The sequence below is a fragment of the Copadichromis virginalis genome, linkage group LG18 (genome assembly GCF_057382275.1).
Source record: "Copadichromis virginalis isolate Kocher_CV1m ecotype Utaka linkage group LG18, C_Virginalis_male_GT1.1, whole genome shotgun sequence".
Taxonomy (NCBI): domain Eukaryota; kingdom Metazoa; phylum Chordata; class Actinopteri; order Cichliformes; family Cichlidae; genus Copadichromis; species Copadichromis virginalis.
This window is the reverse complement of record NC_140635.1, coordinates 8,353,437-8,372,805: the sequence shown is the minus strand read 5'-3', so window position 1 is coordinate 8,372,805 and position 19,369 is coordinate 8,353,437. Positions and strand designations below refer to the sequence as shown.

At 37.8% G+C, this 19,369-nt stretch overlaps 1 protein-coding gene across 2 annotated transcripts; it reads right to left on the bottom strand.

The window, feature by feature from the left end:
- Nucleotides 1-5,528: 5,528 nt before the first annotated feature.
- LOC146687195 (sodium- and chloride-dependent GABA transporter 3-like) lies at nt 5,529-18,442 on the bottom strand. Of its 2 annotated transcripts, XM_085439814.1 has the most exons (16): nt 18,276-18,442; nt 17,260-17,369; nt 12,656-12,829; nt 12,438-12,572; nt 12,170-12,307; nt 9,888-9,966; nt 9,586-9,718; nt 9,365-9,499; nt 9,030-9,133; nt 8,788-8,912; nt 8,497-8,609; nt 8,271-8,408; nt 8,081-8,183; nt 7,483-7,583; nt 7,062-7,232; nt 5,529-6,113 (listed from the first exon to the last, which is right to left on the bottom strand). In XM_085439814.1, the coding sequence occupies exons 3-16, from the start codon at nt 12,807-12,809 to the stop codon at nt 5,979-5,981; spliced, it is 1,764 nt and encodes a 587-aa protein (XP_085295940.1). In that variant the 5' UTR covers nt 12,810-12,829; nt 17,260-17,369; nt 18,276-18,442; the 3' UTR covers nt 5,529-5,978. The 2 variants fall into 2 exon arrangements, with proteins under 2 accessions (XP_085295940.1, XP_085295939.1); XM_085439813.1 differs by lacking the exon at nt 18,276-18,442 and having other exon boundaries at nt 17,260-17,947.
- Nucleotides 18,443-19,369: the final 927 nt, after the last annotated feature.

The window sequence follows — 19,369 nt, the reverse complement described above, 5'->3', positions numbered from 1 at the left end:
TATAAAACAGGGTGGAGGCTCTGTCATGGTTCAGCCCATGGTGTGAGGAATCTTGATGAGCTGATGAAATTTAAACATTGAAAAGTAGAGTTCCAGAATAAAGGTGGTCGTATGAACTACAGACTTGCCAGCTGGTAACAAGTGCACCTAATAACTGCACCTATTTTGCATTTTCCTAATAATATAAAAAGAAATGAGGGACAGCTCATTACTTTTCCACAGTGCTATAGGCACATTGAAATGGGGGGGGGGGGGGGTCTTTAGCAGCTAGAATATATTACTTTACTGATCTTTATTTCAAGTTTTCCCTGATTTGTCTGCATTTTCTATGTGTATCCAAAAGATTTTTGGAAAGTTATTGAGTAAATTATTTGTCATCGTTTTTAAGTTAAGAACCTTAGATCTAGTTTACTGACCTTTTTTATTTCCCTCATTGTACGTCCTCGATTCTACTCCTCAGCTCCTCTCCTAATGGATGCTTCAGTAATTTTGTCAAATCACTGTTTAAAATCACTGTTTAAAATGAGCACCTTTCAGGCTCATTTTAAACCGATGTCAGTTAATATGACATTTGACACAACTGATCCTAAACTATTAAAACCACTACTTTTAATAAAACTTACTAATTAAGGTGCAACAAGTGTGACAAGAGTTAGTGCAAACAATGAAAAACAGAAAGGTTGATTATTCTAAATAGCTGTAACATGAGTCAAAACTGAAAAGGTAATTTTGGTTTCTTTAGTCCAGCTGTGCCACACCTCTGTTATCCCTTGAATGTAAAAGCACTTCTACACACCTGCACATCCTTGATCTCTTTAAGCAAGCTTCCCCTGTCCTCTTGACTCAGAGACTCAATGAAAATAACCTAGATGGGTTATATTCTTCTATTAAAAAATGATTATTAAAAAGTTTGAAAATACAACAACAACAATGGTCTGTCTTGTTTTTGCATTTGAATTTTATGTAATATTCAGCATGTGGAGTCACTTTTAGTTTCCATTAAGAAAATATATTAACATTTTCCTCAACGGGTTCCCAAAAAAATGAAAAGCCAAACATAAAAATGACAGTAAAAATACAAAAATTGTCTCAATGAAAAAGGAAATGTATGGATCCCTGGGATAAAATGATAAAAGATTTAAATAAATACCTCACCTCCAAAAATAAATGTCAGTAAAGATTAGACACATGAATCTGTCCAGTTACAAATTCAGTCACCTGCTTTGGTGCAAATGAAACTGGCAGCAGGCAACAAGACAGCCCTCAAAAAGAAGGAAATGTTTAATCCCTCCTGACTCATTTTTCTGCACTTTGCTTTGTGCTGCAGTGTTTTATGCTTCCTAATTAGAAAGACTGTTTTCCCTGAAGTTGGTCTGTCTGACTCTGTGTTACACTTTTGTGATCACAAGCAGTGCACATAAGTTATATAGAAAATATGGAAACAATGACGAAACTGAAACAGCAGTAAGAAAATAATCTGAGTAGATTCCACAAAAATCACAAGCATCTTAGACTTGACTAATATTAAATGAAAATAGTGGAGTCCTTAGAACTAGTTAGAAATTGTCAGCTATTGGACTGTTTCATGATGATCACAAAACTGAAGATCGAGATCAAAAGGTGGCAGCTTAGTGAGGACCAGTGACAGAACATTTAAAGGAATCAGATTCATACAAAATTCATACGAGACAAAGAAGCATTTGATATAAAATAAAATAAAGTAAAAACATATCTGTGATGGTTTAGGAGTGCTAGCTGATGCTAGTAGGTGCAAACTGAAGAGTTTAATGTTTTTGAGGCTCTTGAAGATATGCAACAAAGCATAAAAATAAATAAAATCTAGACTAAAATTGTAAACCCAGAAAAAAGAAAAAATATGCATACAAGATCTATTTTACTTGGCCATCTGCCCTTGTAGCATTTGGCTGAATAATCAGTTGATTAATTGGTAATGTGATTTTACAGGTTACATTAAGCTGTCACTGGTTAAGTCATCATTTCAGCAGCTGTTCCCTCCTGTCCCATTGGTCTCCTCTGCCAGGGCAGATGTTCAGTGGGGTGACGAAGAAAAGACAAACTCTGGAATGACTAGCTAGATATTTTGGCACCCAGGTGAAGTATAAGTAACTTAAAGTTATCATGATCTTGCAGATCACCGACTGGGGGGTGATCATGGAATAAAATAAGTGTGTTGATCTATTTGGAAGATACAGCAGAAAAGCATCGGTATAACACTAACCTGTCTGAAGGTACCAGCTGTCAAACGCATCTGTTCAAATACCAACATTGGCAGCAAGAAAACAGAGCACAAAGTCCTGATCCATCATAGTGCTTACACCCACTCAGGGTAAATGTACAAGTCATTAATCTTGAGGTGCTGCTAATCAACACAGAGAGGATGGAGGGAAGATGAAAAGGTGAGGAGGTTGTGTTACCCACAGTTATTCATCACTGGAATGAATTATTGCTGAAAACCAGCCAAATACTGAAGCTCCATCAGGAAAATGTTTAATGAAGCTGCAGATGAAATAAGGACAAGGCTCATTATGTCTTCTATAACACGAGTGTCAAACATGAAGACTTGGGGCTGAAGAGCAGGTCATCTACTAATTAACAGGTTGGTGGTTTGATCCCTGGCTGCTCCAGTCTGCATGACAAATATCCTTGGACAAGAGTTGCATCCATCAGAGTGTGAATGTGTGTGAGTGTTAGATAGAAAGCACTTACATAGAAACAGAATAGAAAAAGATGCTTCTGTGTTGCAAGTTGCATAAAGTGCTTTGAGAGCTCGGGAAGAGTAGAAAAGTGCTAAATAAGAACATAAATAAGAACCCTTTTTAACTGCCCTCGGTCTTGTTCGTCCTGCTGGATAACATTGCAAAGTGACATAATTGTATTGTTAATATACTGCATAAATATTCCGGGTGTGGTGATGCAAAGCCAGCATTACACCAAAGGATTGAAAAAGCATTGAAAAGAAGTTAAAAAAGGTAAAAATATTGAGTTAGGCAAGTTGCCAGCTGTTACATATAGTTTTACTGGTAAAGGCTCCACCCCCCTGTGACCCTGAAATGGATAAATAGTTAAAAACAAATGGATGGATGTTTGGGCTCTACTCGTCCAACTCACTAGAGAATAAATTAGGCTGTCTGTGGTTTTTTTTTGAACTAAAATGAGTTTGACACAATCATACGTCTTTTTTCCACAGAGGAGATGACCCTCACTGGTCATTAGATAGAATTCAGGGCACTTTAGATTGGCTTCAATTTTTTAAGATCTAAAGGCTCCTTGTTTTGACTCACCAGTGCCAGAACAGGAAGGATGTACTTCTGAAAAAGTTTGAAGAAAATAATTGGTCATGTGGTCAATAAAATCCATAACAAGGTCATAAGTTAGACTCTGAGTTTAGACAATGTAAGCTAAAATGAGCCAGTGAGCTCGGTAAAGCGAGGGATTAGTGGCTGTAGAGGGGTTCGACAATTTTGTATGTCATATTTGTTGTGAGCAAATGGCTGTGATGGGGGTGGATTAATTTAGTGCAGCTGTATTCGAATACTCTACTTATATCCCACACTACAAACACTGCTGTGATATTTTGTCTCTCTGCGCAGGTGTGTCATATGGCCAGATCTAAGATGACTTGATTTAAATATATTTATGGTGAACAGTTTTCTGCTCTGTGAATTGTATCATGGAGATGGGGTGATATTTTCTCTCTCTGTCAGGGCCTACTATATAGCAAAGCCTAAAGGCAAGTTTGGGTTGCTGAAGCCGGAGTGATTACTGGCCTTCTACTTACAGGGTGGTGGGTCTTGGAGGACAACCACTGATCCCTGTTTAAGTGGTTGACATGTAAAATGAAGCTGACTTGGGACACTGGACTGTTTTGTCCCTTCATATTTTTGGTCATTGTACTAATAAATTATCTTTTAGAATTGTATTGGTTGTCATCTTTTGCCAACGGCTGCAATGGCTGGTCAGACCTAGAGTCTCTGTGTGTTACAGTAGTTTTTGCTAATTTGCTGAGGAATGATGGTAAATCTGAGCCCCAGACAGATGGTTTGGGGAATAAACAGTGTTATTTGTGAAGGCAACGGGTGAAGGTACCTAGAAAGAAGTTAATATGAAACAGTATTATTCCCCAAATTAAACTCCATTATCTAATTTTACCCATGTTTCACGTGTTCTCAGAGCTGGCCCAGAGCAGCTGAGAGCTGAATGAGAACAGCAGGTAGACGAGAGCCCAGACTTGGATTATACTATAGCTGAAGTCATGAAGTTTAATGATTTGCATGCCTGATTATCAAAATAAATGCTTACTTTGTCTGTGGAGGTTGGTTAAAGATTTTTGGGAACAGTAGCTGGGTGAGCCATATTTGGCTCTTACTGACAATTTGAGAACATCTAGGACTGCCTCCAGCTTGTAGTTATCATAACACCTCACTTCAAAGTTTAGGTCCTTCAATCTTTTCTCCAAATTGTAATGATCAGCTTTGGTTCCATTTCAGTCACGTAAGACTAACCTTTAAAGTTGACACAGTTTCTTGTATTGTGTAACTAATCCTTCTTGGTGTACTGGCCAACTAAACTGAAACTGTGAAACGTGAAAACAACATTTTAGTTAACTAAAATAAAAATAACAAAACAATATAATATTGCCAAATATCCTTATTTTTCTGTTAGTTTGGTTAAAAATACAATTTGCCTGAGGGATCGGTGGTTTATTGAGACTCTGGATGTCTACAAGACTGTGAGTCAACTGCTTTAACAATCTGTGTTTTTATTGTAGCTGTACTGTTTGTTGTTTTGTTTTTCTAAATCTCGCCTCTGACATATACCCTCCTTCACGTTTATAATTAAAAAGATGAAAACTATCGCTGAAACGACTAAAAATAAACTAAAAATAAACAGTTTTAATCAAGAAACTAAACAAGAAAACTCTGGAAACTAACTGAAATTAAACCGAATTAAAAATAAAGACAAAATAAGAATAAAAAATTATAATAATTAGAAAATACAAAACTATAGTAACTGTAACAGATCATACGGCACCTTTAGTGAAAAAGAGACACGTGGTACAAAAATAAGCTGTTTCCCATCAACAGAACAAACATTTTGTGCAAAAATTAAATATGTTTCTGCTGGTCCGCCATCCTCTGTCTTTTGTTTTGATTCCTTGTTCTTCTTCCACTGTTCATCTTGATGTCAAAGACTTCACCTGGTACAATAAGGGGCTGGCTATGCAAGCTCATTCATTTACCAATCAAATCACACTGGGGGATGTGTGACACGATCAGACTCACACCAGGCAGTAACGGGCATAGCTGCTGCATTGTTTGATAAGCACTTTGACCGCTGACCTGCTGACTAAATACTTTGTCTAACAGTATCACATACAACAGAACCTCAGTGAGAACTAAAAAAAAACTCTGCATAAAGATGTGAAAAACTATGATTCTCATATATATTTACAGTATACAGTGCAGAGTATATTGAAAACATCCATTTAATAATATAATCAACTGTGTGTGCACTCATTCAATGTTATTTTAATTAACTAAAACCATTTAGTTAGCTGACATCTGTAGATATCTAAATGCCTCCCATGTAAATCTTTGGCGAATGGGAGGCTCAAAGGCTACTTTAACTCTGCTGTCGAAAATCTAATTAGTTCACTTTAATTACACTTTTGGTATCATCAACATTTGCTGTTATTTCAGACAATACTGAAACCCTGTTTGCTTATCGTCAATATTTTTACTGTCTTTTAAATGTAATTTTCTAATTTACAAAGTTTATAAAATGCTAACAACATGAGTATGTAACTGGTTCTTTGTATAGACAGTGTGCTAAAACAAAAGACTTGAGACATGTCCAAAATGAACAACCATTAAAGTTTGTTTTCATTTAATTGTGAATTTATTAATAAATCATTGCTGATTACTACAAAGTCATGAGAGCTGAAAAGGTTTTTAACCTTAAGTTTTAAGTGAACTGGAAACACGGTCCCCGCAAAGGGCTTCAGCTTTACAGTTGTCGCGACTTAGTTTCATTCCCTCATTTTCTGTCTGCTTCACTGTCTCCTCAGCAGGACGACAAAGGATGGGCAAACGCTGGAACACAGAAAAGGACGACTGATTAGTTAATACATTGAAAACTTGGCTGTGATTATATATTAAGCCATTCAGCCATGACTGCGGTAGGTTTATGTGATTGATTATGTAAGGTGTGAGTCATGAGTTTCTGGCTCTCTTCCACAGCATGTCTTTCATCCTGTCTTCCTTCTCTCACCCGAACCAGTTGCAGCAGATGGCTCCGCCCCTCCCTGAGCCTGGTTCTGCCAGAGGTTTCTTCCTGTTAAAAGGGAGTTTTTCCTTCCCACTGTCGCCACAGTGCTTGCTCATAGGGGGTCATATGATTGTTGGGTTTTTTCTCTGTATGAATTATTGTACGGTCTACCTTACAATATAAAGCACCTTGAGGCGACTGTTGTTGTGATTTGGCACTATATAAATAAAACTGAATTCAATTCAATTCAACAGTAATAAAGTTAACTGTCTAAAAGTCTATAATAAACTGCTAGCATATAATCATAGTGTACAGCTGTACATACAACTAAAAGTTACCAGATTTTCAGAGCCATGCTTTTTTAAGATCAAGCCTGCATCTTTACCTCTACAAAATATTGCAGTTTTATAAACTCCCAGTGCATACCTGTGCTAATTTGTGATAGAGGAGGGTCGAACCATCATAACATGAAATAATGAAGATAAATATTTACATTTTTCTAATTCTCAAGCCATGAAAAATAGGACAAAAGACCATCACTGAAAGACGAGCCTATTTGTCAGCTTTGTAAAATTAAACAATATTAATGGGTTAACAAGTTTTGTTGAACTTGCCTTTGAACTAAGCCACGCAGTGTCACACCTGTGAATTACCATAGCTGGCTGGCTTTATTCTTTTAAATGTTATGTATTGATTCTACTAAACGAAGAAGAAAAAGGTCGGTGTTAACAGTGTGTGGCAAAATAGCAGGAGTATCTTCACTGAGCACTGACCTGTCTGAAGGTGCCTGGTGTTAAATACATCTGTACAGCTGCAAACAGTGGTACCATGAGAACAGACGACAGAGTCATGGCCCATCCTAGTGTGTACGCCCAGTCTGGGTAAACGTACGAGTTGTTAATCTTGAGGTGTTGATAATCAACGAGGTACAAGATGAAGGAAGACTGGAAAGGTTGGGTGAATCACAAAATAAAATTTAGATACATAGTTCTTACATGGTTATATCCCATAATTACAATAATTACTGAAAGAGATGATGGCAACGTTAAAATCAGTAATGAGGATTAGACTAGTGAATAATTGCCATCTCACTTTGATGCAGTTAAATTTCGAAACTGTAACAAACATAAATTGTGATCAACTTGTTAAAATGTATCACCACCTATCCATCCGTTATCAATGTTTTGGACTCACAAGTGTCAGCAGAGGAATGATGTATCTCCAGCACAGATTAAAGAAGGCAGATGGTTTCTGTCCTGCCATGTCCTGAATAATGTTGGAAAAACGATCAGCACCTGTTGGAAGTTCAGAGGTTCATGTAAAAATATGGTATAAACCCTTTTCTTATTTTGCGCCATTTATGGAAAGCAGTTAACACCATTTTAAAAGCTTTGGGTTTCCAGTCAACCATGGGGGCAGACAATTTTAGAAATGGAGAAAACTTGAAAGAGTGGTGGACCTTCCCAGGAGTGGACAGCCTACCAAAAGTACCCCAGGAGCACACTGGTGACTCATGGAAGGTCACAAAAAAGCCTAGAGCAACCTCTACAGGAGCCACACGTCTCAGTTAAGCTCAGTATTTATAATTCAACAGTAAGAAAGACACTGAGTAAAAATGTCATCCTACTTTGCTCAGTGTGGCTTTTACTCATTTTGTCTGAAAATCAAATAAATTATGTGCTGCATTTGGGTTTTACGTCTATTTTTCTACTTGGCTACTCACTCAGCATTTGACCATCTGTGACCATCTGCTCATTACGGTAATGTCTTCTATATGTAGTCAAATACTCACCAAAAATCCAGGCTATAGCCACACACTGACAAACAGCCATACAATCCTGACAAGCTCTGGTGCAACCGTAGTAATCAATAAGCTGGAATATGTAAATTCCTCCCTGGCGGAGAATGAGAAAGTGTTTTAATAATTAACAAAGCTTAGAAAAACAACCAGCATTTTAAGCATTTATTTGGTTATTTTTTACCTCGGTGACCATGGTCAGATGGATGAGAAAGAAGGCTGAACAGAAGATAAAGACAAAGATCTCATGCCTCACTGGAGCACGAAACAATGTCGGAAACAAGTCACTGATGGAGGTGATGACACTCTCTACTGTCACAAACTGGAGACAGGATTATGAGTGACTGTTTTCAGGTTTATATTCAACTGAACAGTTGTTAGTTAATAAACAGTCAGTACAACATTCCTACATGTGTGTCGACACTGAGCAGAATGAGCATCAGGAAAAAGCAGACGGTCCAGAACTGTGGCAAAGGCATCATCGCTGTAGCCTGAGGGTAAGCAATGAAGGCCAGACCTGGACCTGTGAATCACAGTTAAACAAGAACGAAGTCTATACTCACCATAAAACATTAATACAAAACCTTGTTCGAATTAATACTTGCTTTCAGAACTCTTTTGCTTCAAAATACATCAACAGAGCTGAAAGAGCCTAAAACCCTGACTTCACTCTGAATCTTTATATGCACAAGAAGTTATACCTGACTCAGCCACAGCATCCACAGTTACACCCTGTTTCTCTGCCATGAATCCCAGTACAGAGAAGACGACAAACCCAGCAACAAAACTGGTTCCGCTGTTCAGCAGACACAGCCAAAAGCAGTCTCTGGGGGGCAAAGTAAAGCAATCATAAAGTCTGTATTTTTTCATATAATTGGATATATAATAGTTAAACCTATTTTTAAATCCAATAAAGGTGACAATTCATGTAACTTGTACCTACTTATAACAGTTATTGTTGTAATCATTGTAGCTGCCCAGAACATTTAGAGTCCCCATCGTCAGGCTGTAGGAGAAGAATATTTGAGAGCTTGCCTCAATCCAGACCTGTAACAGAAAAATATATATATCAGATGCATGTACCAGAAAAGGCTGTATTCTATTTGAAATTGGTTTTTATGGGAATATTTATATGTTGGTTAGCTCAATTAAAGGTCCTACAGCAGAGTCCAAAAAAAGAAAACAGTAGAAATCAGTATTTTTAAATTAATGGTATTTATTCAAGTTTGTCATGCTGGCAACCACGATGGTGTACATGAAATTAAGTAAGCAATATACCTCAAGGTTAGCCAGCTGGTTCACATCTGGATACAGGTAGAAGTAAATTCCTTCCCATGCTCCTGGTAAAGTGAGCCCTCTAATGAGCAGTATTAGGAGTATCACATAGGGAAATGGGGCTGTGAAATAGGCTACCTGAAAAGAAAAAAAATAAGTTTATTTAAAATCTTGTGATACAAAAAAAGAGTTCAGCTTAAAGTTATCAAAATACTTCCAGTGACCTTTCCAGAAGATCTGACACCTTTCCAAATGCTGAAGTAACAGAACACCCAGCTGCCCAGTAAACAAAGAGCCAGCTCCCACCTCACACCGCCCATTTCCTCGATACCTGCAGACATACCCAGCATCCGACGCCTCAGAGAGGGAAAATTAGGAAAAACAAAAATCATGTTTTTAATTCATTTATAATTTGTTATGTTCAATTAAAGTAATTAGTGGATTTATACAGAAACTTGCAGCGATTGCATCAGAATTCAAATTTTACTCATGAGAGCTCTTTAAATTATAAGTGAATTGAACTCACTCCCAGAACTCGACTGCAGCAGAGGTGGCGTTGGTTAGATTTGCAGTCCCGTTAGATGAGTAAAGACCAAGACAGTTAGCTGGATTGGGGTGAGATAAGTAACTTATAACAACAATAATAGTAATACATTTTATTTATAGGCACCTTTCAAAAGCCTCAAGGTCACCTTACATTAGTACAGAAATTTAAAAACACACACACACACACCACTAAATGGGAATAAAATACACAACTAAAACCCCAAAACTAAAGCATAAAAAAATTCTAGAATTCTAACCACAGAGAAGAGATTTACAGTAATCAAGCCGAGATATGACAAGAGCATTGACAAGTATGGCAGTATTGTTTGAGTAAGTGAGAAATGAAAGCAGTTAATATTGCGAAGATGAAGGTAGGCCGACTGGGTGATATTGATATAGTGATATTGAATCCAAAGTATTCAGAATACGTTACTCTCATTGAGTAACATAACGGAATACGTTACAAAATACATTTTGGGGCATGTATTCTGTAATCTGTAGTGGAATACATTTCAAAAGTAACCTTCCCAACACTGGTGCTGTGGAGGAGATAGTACTATCAATGATGAAATCCAGACTCAGGAAGGTATGCAAAGGGAATTATCGGTAGATAATGAAAAACTGTTAGGTTTAGACAGAGTAGATGTTGTAACAATAAGAAAACATTCAGATTTATTACCATTAATTTCAAACAAACATTCAAAAACAGATGTGGGTGGGGGAGTGGCAGTGGGTTTGGAATACAAATAGAGGTGGGTGTCATCTGCATAACAGTGAAATTAAATGAAATTATTGCAGAAAGGCAGAGATAAACTGAATTAATCAACTGGATTGTGATCTGTGTATGCAGTTGCACAAACTGTGAACAACTGGAGAGGTATCAGGGAAACCAAGCAAGTGCCATATTGTTGATGCCAATAGAGGCTGATCTATAGAGTAGGATATGATGGGAGATTGTATCGAAAGCTGCATTAAGATCAAGGAGAATGAGAATAGTGATGAGTCTGGAATCACCTACAGGTAAAAGATCATTTGTAACTTTCACAAGAGCTGTTTCTACACTGGAAATTAACATAAACCAGATTGAAACTCTTCATTTAAATTATTTCCAGTAAGGCGTTTATGAACCAATAAACCAACTGTTCAATAATTTTGGAAAGGAAAGGCAGATTCTAAATTTTTAAATTGTTTGTGTCTGAACCATTTTTTCAGCACTGGAGTAAGTATTTCAGTTTTTAAAAGTGCTGGAACAGAACCAGAGATAAGGACGGAGTGTACAACATTAGTAATAAGTGGGCCAAGAGAGGGGAAGGAAAGTTTAACAAGATTGGAAGGCAGTGGATCAAGTTGACATGTCATTGACTTTACCTTACTAATAATGGAAGATATTTGAAATACTGAAGTAAGCTCAAAACTGGATAAAGAAAATGACAGTCGGGTAGGTGAAAAGGTGCAAGCAGAACACGTCCCTGCATTGCAGGAAGAAGGCAATTGTTGATGAATATTCATAATTTGGTATAAAAAAAGTCCATATATTTATTACAGAGTGCACCAGAATGTGTTAAAGCTGTCTGAATGTGGAAAACAAACTACATATATTTCCTTCAGCAGACTGAATAATATTAGTGTAGTAAGCAGATGTGGCCACAGTTGTTCCAAGAGAGTAACAACAGTAACTAACTAAACTAAACTGAATAAACTGAACATATATATATCTATTTCTATCTATCTATCTATCTATCTATCTATCTATATATATATATATATATATATATATATATATATATATATATATATATATATATATATATATATATATTCAGTTTATTCAGTTGATGTATATTTATAGTTAAAGAATATAATTTGTTTATGACTAAAATACATGTCTGTATGAATAATAAGTTTAGTTTCCCTGAAGAGATGCTCCAGGTGGAACAGGAAAACAATCAATTTAACCATTAATGTGAGGTAAACTGTTATATACTGCTATATACTACTATATATACTATACTACAGTAATATACTATGCTATACTACAGTAATAGCCTGATAGATAAAAGAAGATGATAGATAAAAATATACAAAGCTGAAAATGGAAAGACTGATTTTGTGTTTATACTGTTTTCTTATGAGTGTTCACATCTATTTCGGGGGGGATTATGTTGTGATTACAGTCATTTCTTGCGACTTACTTTTATATATTTACAAATCTAAAACTGTTGCTAATATCATGCCTTTTTTGCTGATTGAATGTTGCCTTACCTGTATTCCAGGTGTTCTCACAGCTGACCCATGGCAGCTGGGAGCTGAATGAAAACACGAGGTAGAAGAGAGCCCAGACTTGTATTAAAATGTAGCTAAAGTCATAAAGTTTCATTATGAAAGCTCCATATCCAATTCCTATGATGGAAATAAAAATGATGGTTAAAATGTTGTAATCTGTGGAGCTAATACAACATGAGCATTTAAAACTTCAAATATAATTTCTTATTTTCCCTGCTGATTTAATATTTTAACTGAGCAAATATACCTTGTGCCAGTGGACACAGTTTCCTCCAGCAGGTGATAAATCCTTCTTGAGTGTACTGACCTAATGAAGTCTCCATTAGGAACAATGGTATCCCACACACCACAGCTAAGAGACAATATGGCACCAGAAAGGCACCTGAGAATATTCAAACCAAGATGATTATGTAGCATCGAATGTGATCTTTTTTATGCTACTCGGCAATGATCCTTTTAACTCACCTCCACCATTCTTGTAGCAGAGATAAGGAAATCTCCACACGTTGCCCAGACCCACCACATTTCCTGCAATGACCAGAAGATATTCTGTTTTGTTGGCCCACCGTCCTCTGTCTCCAGCAGTGTTCTGACTTCGCTTTACTCTTCCTTTGTTCATCTCAAGGCGAAGGATTTCGCCTGTTGTGCAGTAGAGAGCTTTAAGTGTTTTGGTGTAGTTTCATTAAGTTATGAACAATATAAATTATTATAAGGCTTTGGGAATGCACGTGGCAGTTGACCGGTAACAGTCTCCGCAGCGTGCACTCCAATTACGCGCGATGACCGAAATCTGTGTAGTTATCTCAAAAACAAGATTTTAGTAAGTCATTTGGGTCACAGTAATTTGGCCAAGTGTGATGAAAGGGTTAATATTGGAATATTAACAGTCCTGTGTTTTGCATAATCGGAGTTACCAGATATGTGTTCCTGCGTTGGCAAAACGTCCTACCATATGTACTTGATGCACATTCCTGCTGTCACACAATTCCAGCATAAATTTAAATAGTTAGGACGGTTTGCCACTTAACTTTACCCATCAGCGTATGCTTCTAGCTCATATTCATAAAGGTAGGACGGTTTGCGACTTAACTTTATTTTAAAATCGGGTTTTAAAATAAAGTTGCGCAGAAACAACGGGTAGGATGGTTTGTCAGGACGGATTACCAGAACACCCCGGTCGGGTTTTTTGTCCCAGGCTAGGACAAAAAACCCGACCCCGGTCAGGTGTTTGTGCTGACAATCATCATATTTGATGATTGTCAGCACAAAAGAGGGAGAGAGAGGAACAGAGAGGGAGATGGAGAATGAGGACAGAACAGAGATGGAACAAGAGCAGGTGAGACACACATGTTAGTCAAATGGTTGTTTACCAAAAGTATCACCGTATCATAGGTACTCATGTATCTCGTACCTAGTGTTTCTTTTTAGGTTTGCTATTTTTCTAATTCTACATTTATTAAGTTATGCAGGCTTGTTTGCACAACAAGGCTAAATAATTATATAAACTTTTCTCAATCTAAATAGTGGACTTTGGTAGAATTAAAAAAACAAGTGTAGTGCAGGTATATGATGATTTTTAGTGCTACTATCATCTAGTTCTGATTCTGGTTCTGTCTTGGTTAAGTCCTCAGTAGTCCTGATTTTGAACTGTTGTAGTCCTGTTTTAATTCCGGATCAGTTTTGGGTCTGGTTGAATTGGGGTTTAGTCCTCGTGTCTTGATACAGCCCCGACTTTGTTCTGCCTTGCTGCTTAATTAAAAAACTAGTTTAAGGTGTCCTGCATGTGATATATATTTTTCCCTATATGAAGCCATTCTTTTTTTAACAAAACTGAAAACAGAGACTATTAATCTTTCAGTCATTTCTAACCGCCCCCCCCCCCCAAAAAAAAAAAAAAAAAAAAAAAATCCCACATGCATACTACCCTTTAGGGCTAAGCCCCAGGTGTTTCAAATGTCTGGCTCCGCCTCTGGTCCCAGCCCGCCCCAGTTTGCAGATATCTTGTGTGGAAAATTCACACATGAAATCTGTTGCTTTTTATGGAGTTTTCGCAGTGAAGAGAACTGAAACCGTTAAACAGCAGCCGAGACTGCAGTTAGATCCTTCAGCATCCTGCGCAAAGATCGCCTGCAAACCGATGATTGGAGATGTTCGGGAGGTTCGAAACTCGTCTCGCCTTTCTACACAACTTAATTAAATCTGATTGGATCTAGAACATGTTTATCTCCTTTTTATTCTTTGACGAAAGTGTGAAATTTCATCACAGCTTTTTGTCCTGCACTTTCAAAATAATTGCATTTTCAGTAACCAAACAACAATACACATAGATAACTGAAACAATAATGTCACATAAACAAAGACGAAAAAGACAGTTACGTCCTTTGAAATTAAAGGTTTGGCTTTAAGTCTGATTTGATTCTATTTTCAAGACTTGCGGACTTTTCGACCACTTACAGACACTTACAGGAGGAAGCTAACCATGTTTTTTTAATGCTTGCAGACCTTGATGACGGTGAAAACTGAAACTGGTTGAATTGAGGAGCCAAACCATGTCATTTCTATTTTTTATTTAGTTGTCGTCTTGTTTTCGTCAGGAAAAAAAGGCCGCTGACAAAACTAATATTGGTCAACAAAAGTAACACTGCTTTAAAGAAGGAGCGGACCCGGAGAAAACGCGAGTGTTCACAGGTATTTGTGAAAGAGTGAATGAACCAAAAACATTTGCAGTGACACTTCCCTTTGTTAGTGTTGTCAAAACTCACTCTCAACAACTCTCAAAATATCTTCAGACTGTTTCAAGGTGTTTTCATTATTAATTCTATCATTATTTATCATTACCCAAAAAGATGAACATCAGTCAAGCGATCTTTGAACATTGTAAAGATTTTTCTGAAAGGATTAATTAGCGTTGTGGATGTATTCGCTGCTGGGGGGAAAGGCACCTATTATAAATACAGACACGTGGAATATTAAACATAAGTTGGTTTTCACAAACACACACACACAAAGAAAATTAAATTTCCTGAACTTTGTAACATCCAAGTTCTCACCTGTTCGTTAAGTGATGAAGTATTGACCCTGATTTCAACTCCAAGCGTCTACTGCTGATGAATTAGGCTCTCCTCTTTTTAAATGCCTTTTGGTGGCCCGTGTTTGGGCTGGAAGTCCAACATTTGATCTTTAGAATGTTTTAAAGTATTAATTAACAGACAGTTCTGCCTGAATATGTATGTTTAAACTAGTCGCCCTCAGGTCTGCTTTCAGTGTGAACATTAAACTTAAGGTCACATATTTGTCAGAGTGACCTAACCAGGCAGAGACATAAACAATAACCTATTGTGGATGTGGATTGTAGATGTACTTCTGTACTTTTTCTGTCTTCTTCCTGTTTTTGATTTTCTAAATGTTTTTAAGGTGGTTTTAGAAACTAGTTATTAGGGGACTGGGTAGGTTGAGATTGTTCTGCCTCATGCAGCAGGTGAATCGGTGGGCGCAGTCTACCCTTTCCTGTGCTGCCTCTAAATACAAATAAGGCAACATTTTTCATGACTTACAGTATCCCGCATATCATTCCTTCCCTCTAACTCTCCCTCTTCACGCAGACCACTCCAGTTACTCTCCTGCAGCAGTTCCACTCCGCAAGCCTAATTTAGTCAGACGTGCTATGTTACTTTGTAAATAAACCTTTTAATACACTCATCACGTGTCCGAGTCTGCTTTCCGGGTAACCGTGAGCATTGCTTATGACAGAACGATCTGGTCAACCCATTGACCCCACGTGCCCAATACATTTACGTCAATGCGCAATTTCAAGCAACATGAAAAGTCCTAGGCACCGTGGTTCAGCAGCTCCGAGAAACCCACCAGTTATTTGAGCGCTTCGGTGAGTTCCTTCGATCCGCTCATGCAAAATTGTTCTCAACTCAGCGTTTCACGGAATCAAGCCAGAACCGAGGTCGTCGTTCTGCAGCAACCCGCCACTAAGCCCCGGGGCTCAGCCCTGTTCCCCGCCTCACTGGATCTGTTCGGGAGGAGTTGAGAGCTGGGCCGCTGTGTTCTCGTGTTGAAAGTTTTTATTAGTTCTGACAGAGCATTTAAAGACACATAATGAAGGCATGGAAGAAAGCTTAAAAAAGAATCCGATCTGGCAGCATACAATAAAAGCGCAAAGCAAGGAAAAAAGAAAAATACGCACATAAGATGGATTCTTTTCAGCGTTTGGCTGAATAATCTAATGGTTTATTGATTGAAAGATATAGCCAGAGGTGGGACCAAGTCATTGTTTTGCAAGTCTCAAGTAAGTCTCAAGTCTTTATCCTCAAGTCTCAAGTCAAGTCTCAAGTAATGTCAGGCAAGTCAGAGTCGAGTCTCAAGTCACTGGTGTAAAAGTCCGAGTCAAGTCACAAGTCTGAAACTTTGAATTTCAAGTCCTTTCGAGTCTTTAAAAAAAAAACGAAAAAAAGCATGTTGCAGTTATGCTAAATGTAAATATTAGACCATGTAATTTTTTAATCTGTGTTTTTCTCAACACATGACAAAATAGTGAACTTAGAAAATATACACAAATTGTGAAATTGCACCTCTTTAAAATGCAGCTCAATTAAACTTAGCTCCAAGAATAATTTTCACCGACAGTTCTGAGATAAGCTGCATGTTATTCTTGGATGCGGTTGTAGGACCGGCTTTGAAATCGCATGACAAAAATATCATACATATTAAAAAAAACTGAATCACCAACGTAGCCTGGAAAACATTTGCTAGTTAGATGAAGTCAGCTATCTCATCGTAGCATATTTATATGCATATTTATAATCATACGGTTCTTGGAGTGAGTGCACACACTCATGAAGTTTAGTAACTTCCGGTCACTGCAACAAGCCCAGGTACAGTTTACCGACGGATGGGTGCAGGACCTTGAAATGCACCGTGTAGAACGAAAGACCATCGTACGTATCATAAGTTTACCAGTCTCACAAATCGTCGTCATAAATACACATTCGTTAACCGTTTATTAATAGAACCTTTGAGATCAACGGTAATTAATTAGTAGTGGAAATAATTTCTGGTACCTGAAGGAAACGGTTTCCAGGGCCTAATCCGTGGATCGACTTCCTTCGAGGCGTGGACGTCTATCAGCAGAGAATGTACCTTCACCTATCAGCAGAGATTGTCCCTTAGTCTGTAACACAGTCAAATATATTCTCAAGTAATATTCAAGCATGCCATTCAGCGTGTTAGTACGAGCTCGGGAGCAGCTTGGGAGAACAAGAAAACAGACTGCTTTAGATTGTCTTCCCAAAGTGACTCAACTTTATTCACAAGTACAACAGTTTATATAGAGGGTAAAATTCATGAGACAGCAGATTTATCAGTTTAAACCAGTACAGACCAAGATAAGGCAGCGTCTTCCTGCCCTTGGGTGAAGAAGCATCCTTTGTGTAGTTTATCAGTTCAGCTACAATTGTGATTATCTCAGCGACATATTTTCAAGGCACAAAACGAAGAGTTCTTTCATTAGTGAAATCTGAAACAAACCATTTGGCCTTCAACAGGCGTCTAAAAGATTAAGAAACTAATGTAGCTGAGGGAGTGATCTCTGTGGTATTTCAACCTTGTACCAGCCTGTGATTCTCACACATCAATTCTTGGGTCAAAGAGAAAAATAACTAAAACAAAGGGGCCTTATTGAATGACAGAGTTTTCCTGTATAATGTCACTATAAAACAATATCCAGTAAATGCTCCTATGGTACTAAAATACCTAACAGTACCCATCACAGAAATGTAGCAGTGACAATAATATTGTATGCTGTAATCGTACTGGACAATTAGTGATACAAAAAACCTGTTTTATCCTGTGAATAAAAGTATATGTTTTTGTCAATGTACCATAATAACAGAAGCGAAACGCAATATTGTGTCAGGACAATTCACTATTTATGCACAATAAACAAAGGAGCATAGCGCGACCATTTCTGTTCAGCGCCAGACTTGCTTGTAACCTATATCACTAATTATGTTATGAAAATGACGTATTAACTACTAAAAAACACTGACCTTTGTGTAAATGCTTGGAGCAGACTAACCTGTGAGCTGGAGTGTTCTGGGACGTTATATTTGATCTTTGAATGGCTGCAATCCAGGCCACCCATCGCGTCTTTGTCACTTCGGAAACATGGCTCGAACAATTTCTCTTCAACGAGGTAATCCGATAACAACCGATCTCTTTACCCGTCGGCTTCCCATGGCTGTCATGCGACCGGCTATTGCAGTTACAACAGCTTCTTGACATTTTTGTGTTTCTTTTTATCGCTGTGTGACTGATTTCAATTGAAAGCCTGCGTGCGCTAGTACCGCTTGCCACGAGTTCCCAGAATCCTTTGCGGTTCTACCCGTGAATGACGTCACATTTTCAATCTCTATATAATATGCATGTTAAATTTTATATTTGGGGTAAAATATCAAGTCTTTTCAAGTAAACCGGTTCAAGTCCAATTCAAGTCCCAGGTCATTGGTGTAAAAGTCCAAGTCAAGTCACAAGTCTTAGAACATTTTTTCAAGTCAAGTCTAAAGTCATAAAATTAATGACTCGAGTCTGACTCGAGTCCAAGTCATGTGACTCGAGTCCACACCTCTGGATATAGCTAATGTGACTTTACAGGTAACATTAAAGACGGGAGGGGGAAGTCATCATATTTTCTGTCATCATACCACAGATGTTCAGCAGGGTAATAAAGGACAGACACGGCTGGAGTGAAGCGAGAGGAACGGACCACGTTGAGCTTAGACGGTGAGAGATCTGAAATAAATTATTATACAAACAAATCTGTCTAACTGCCTTCATTCGGTCCAAGAGAACATAGGATAAAGTCCTGCGCCATCATAGTGCTTACGCCTAGGCAGCGTAAATGTACAAGTTGTTTCTAATCAACCAGGTAGAAGATGGAGGCTCTCTGAAAAGGTGAGGATGTTATGCCAACCACAGTTATTCAGCAATTAAGTGTATCATTGCTGAATAACAGGGGGAATCTTGACTCCTAGTAAGAAAAAGTGTTTAATCAATCTGAAGTATTTAGTTTTAGAGACAAAAACGAAACCTTTACACCCCAAAAAGTTGATTCTGTTCATCTGGACGTTTTGGGAATTCCTTACCTGGATGATTGAACTTGCATCAACACAT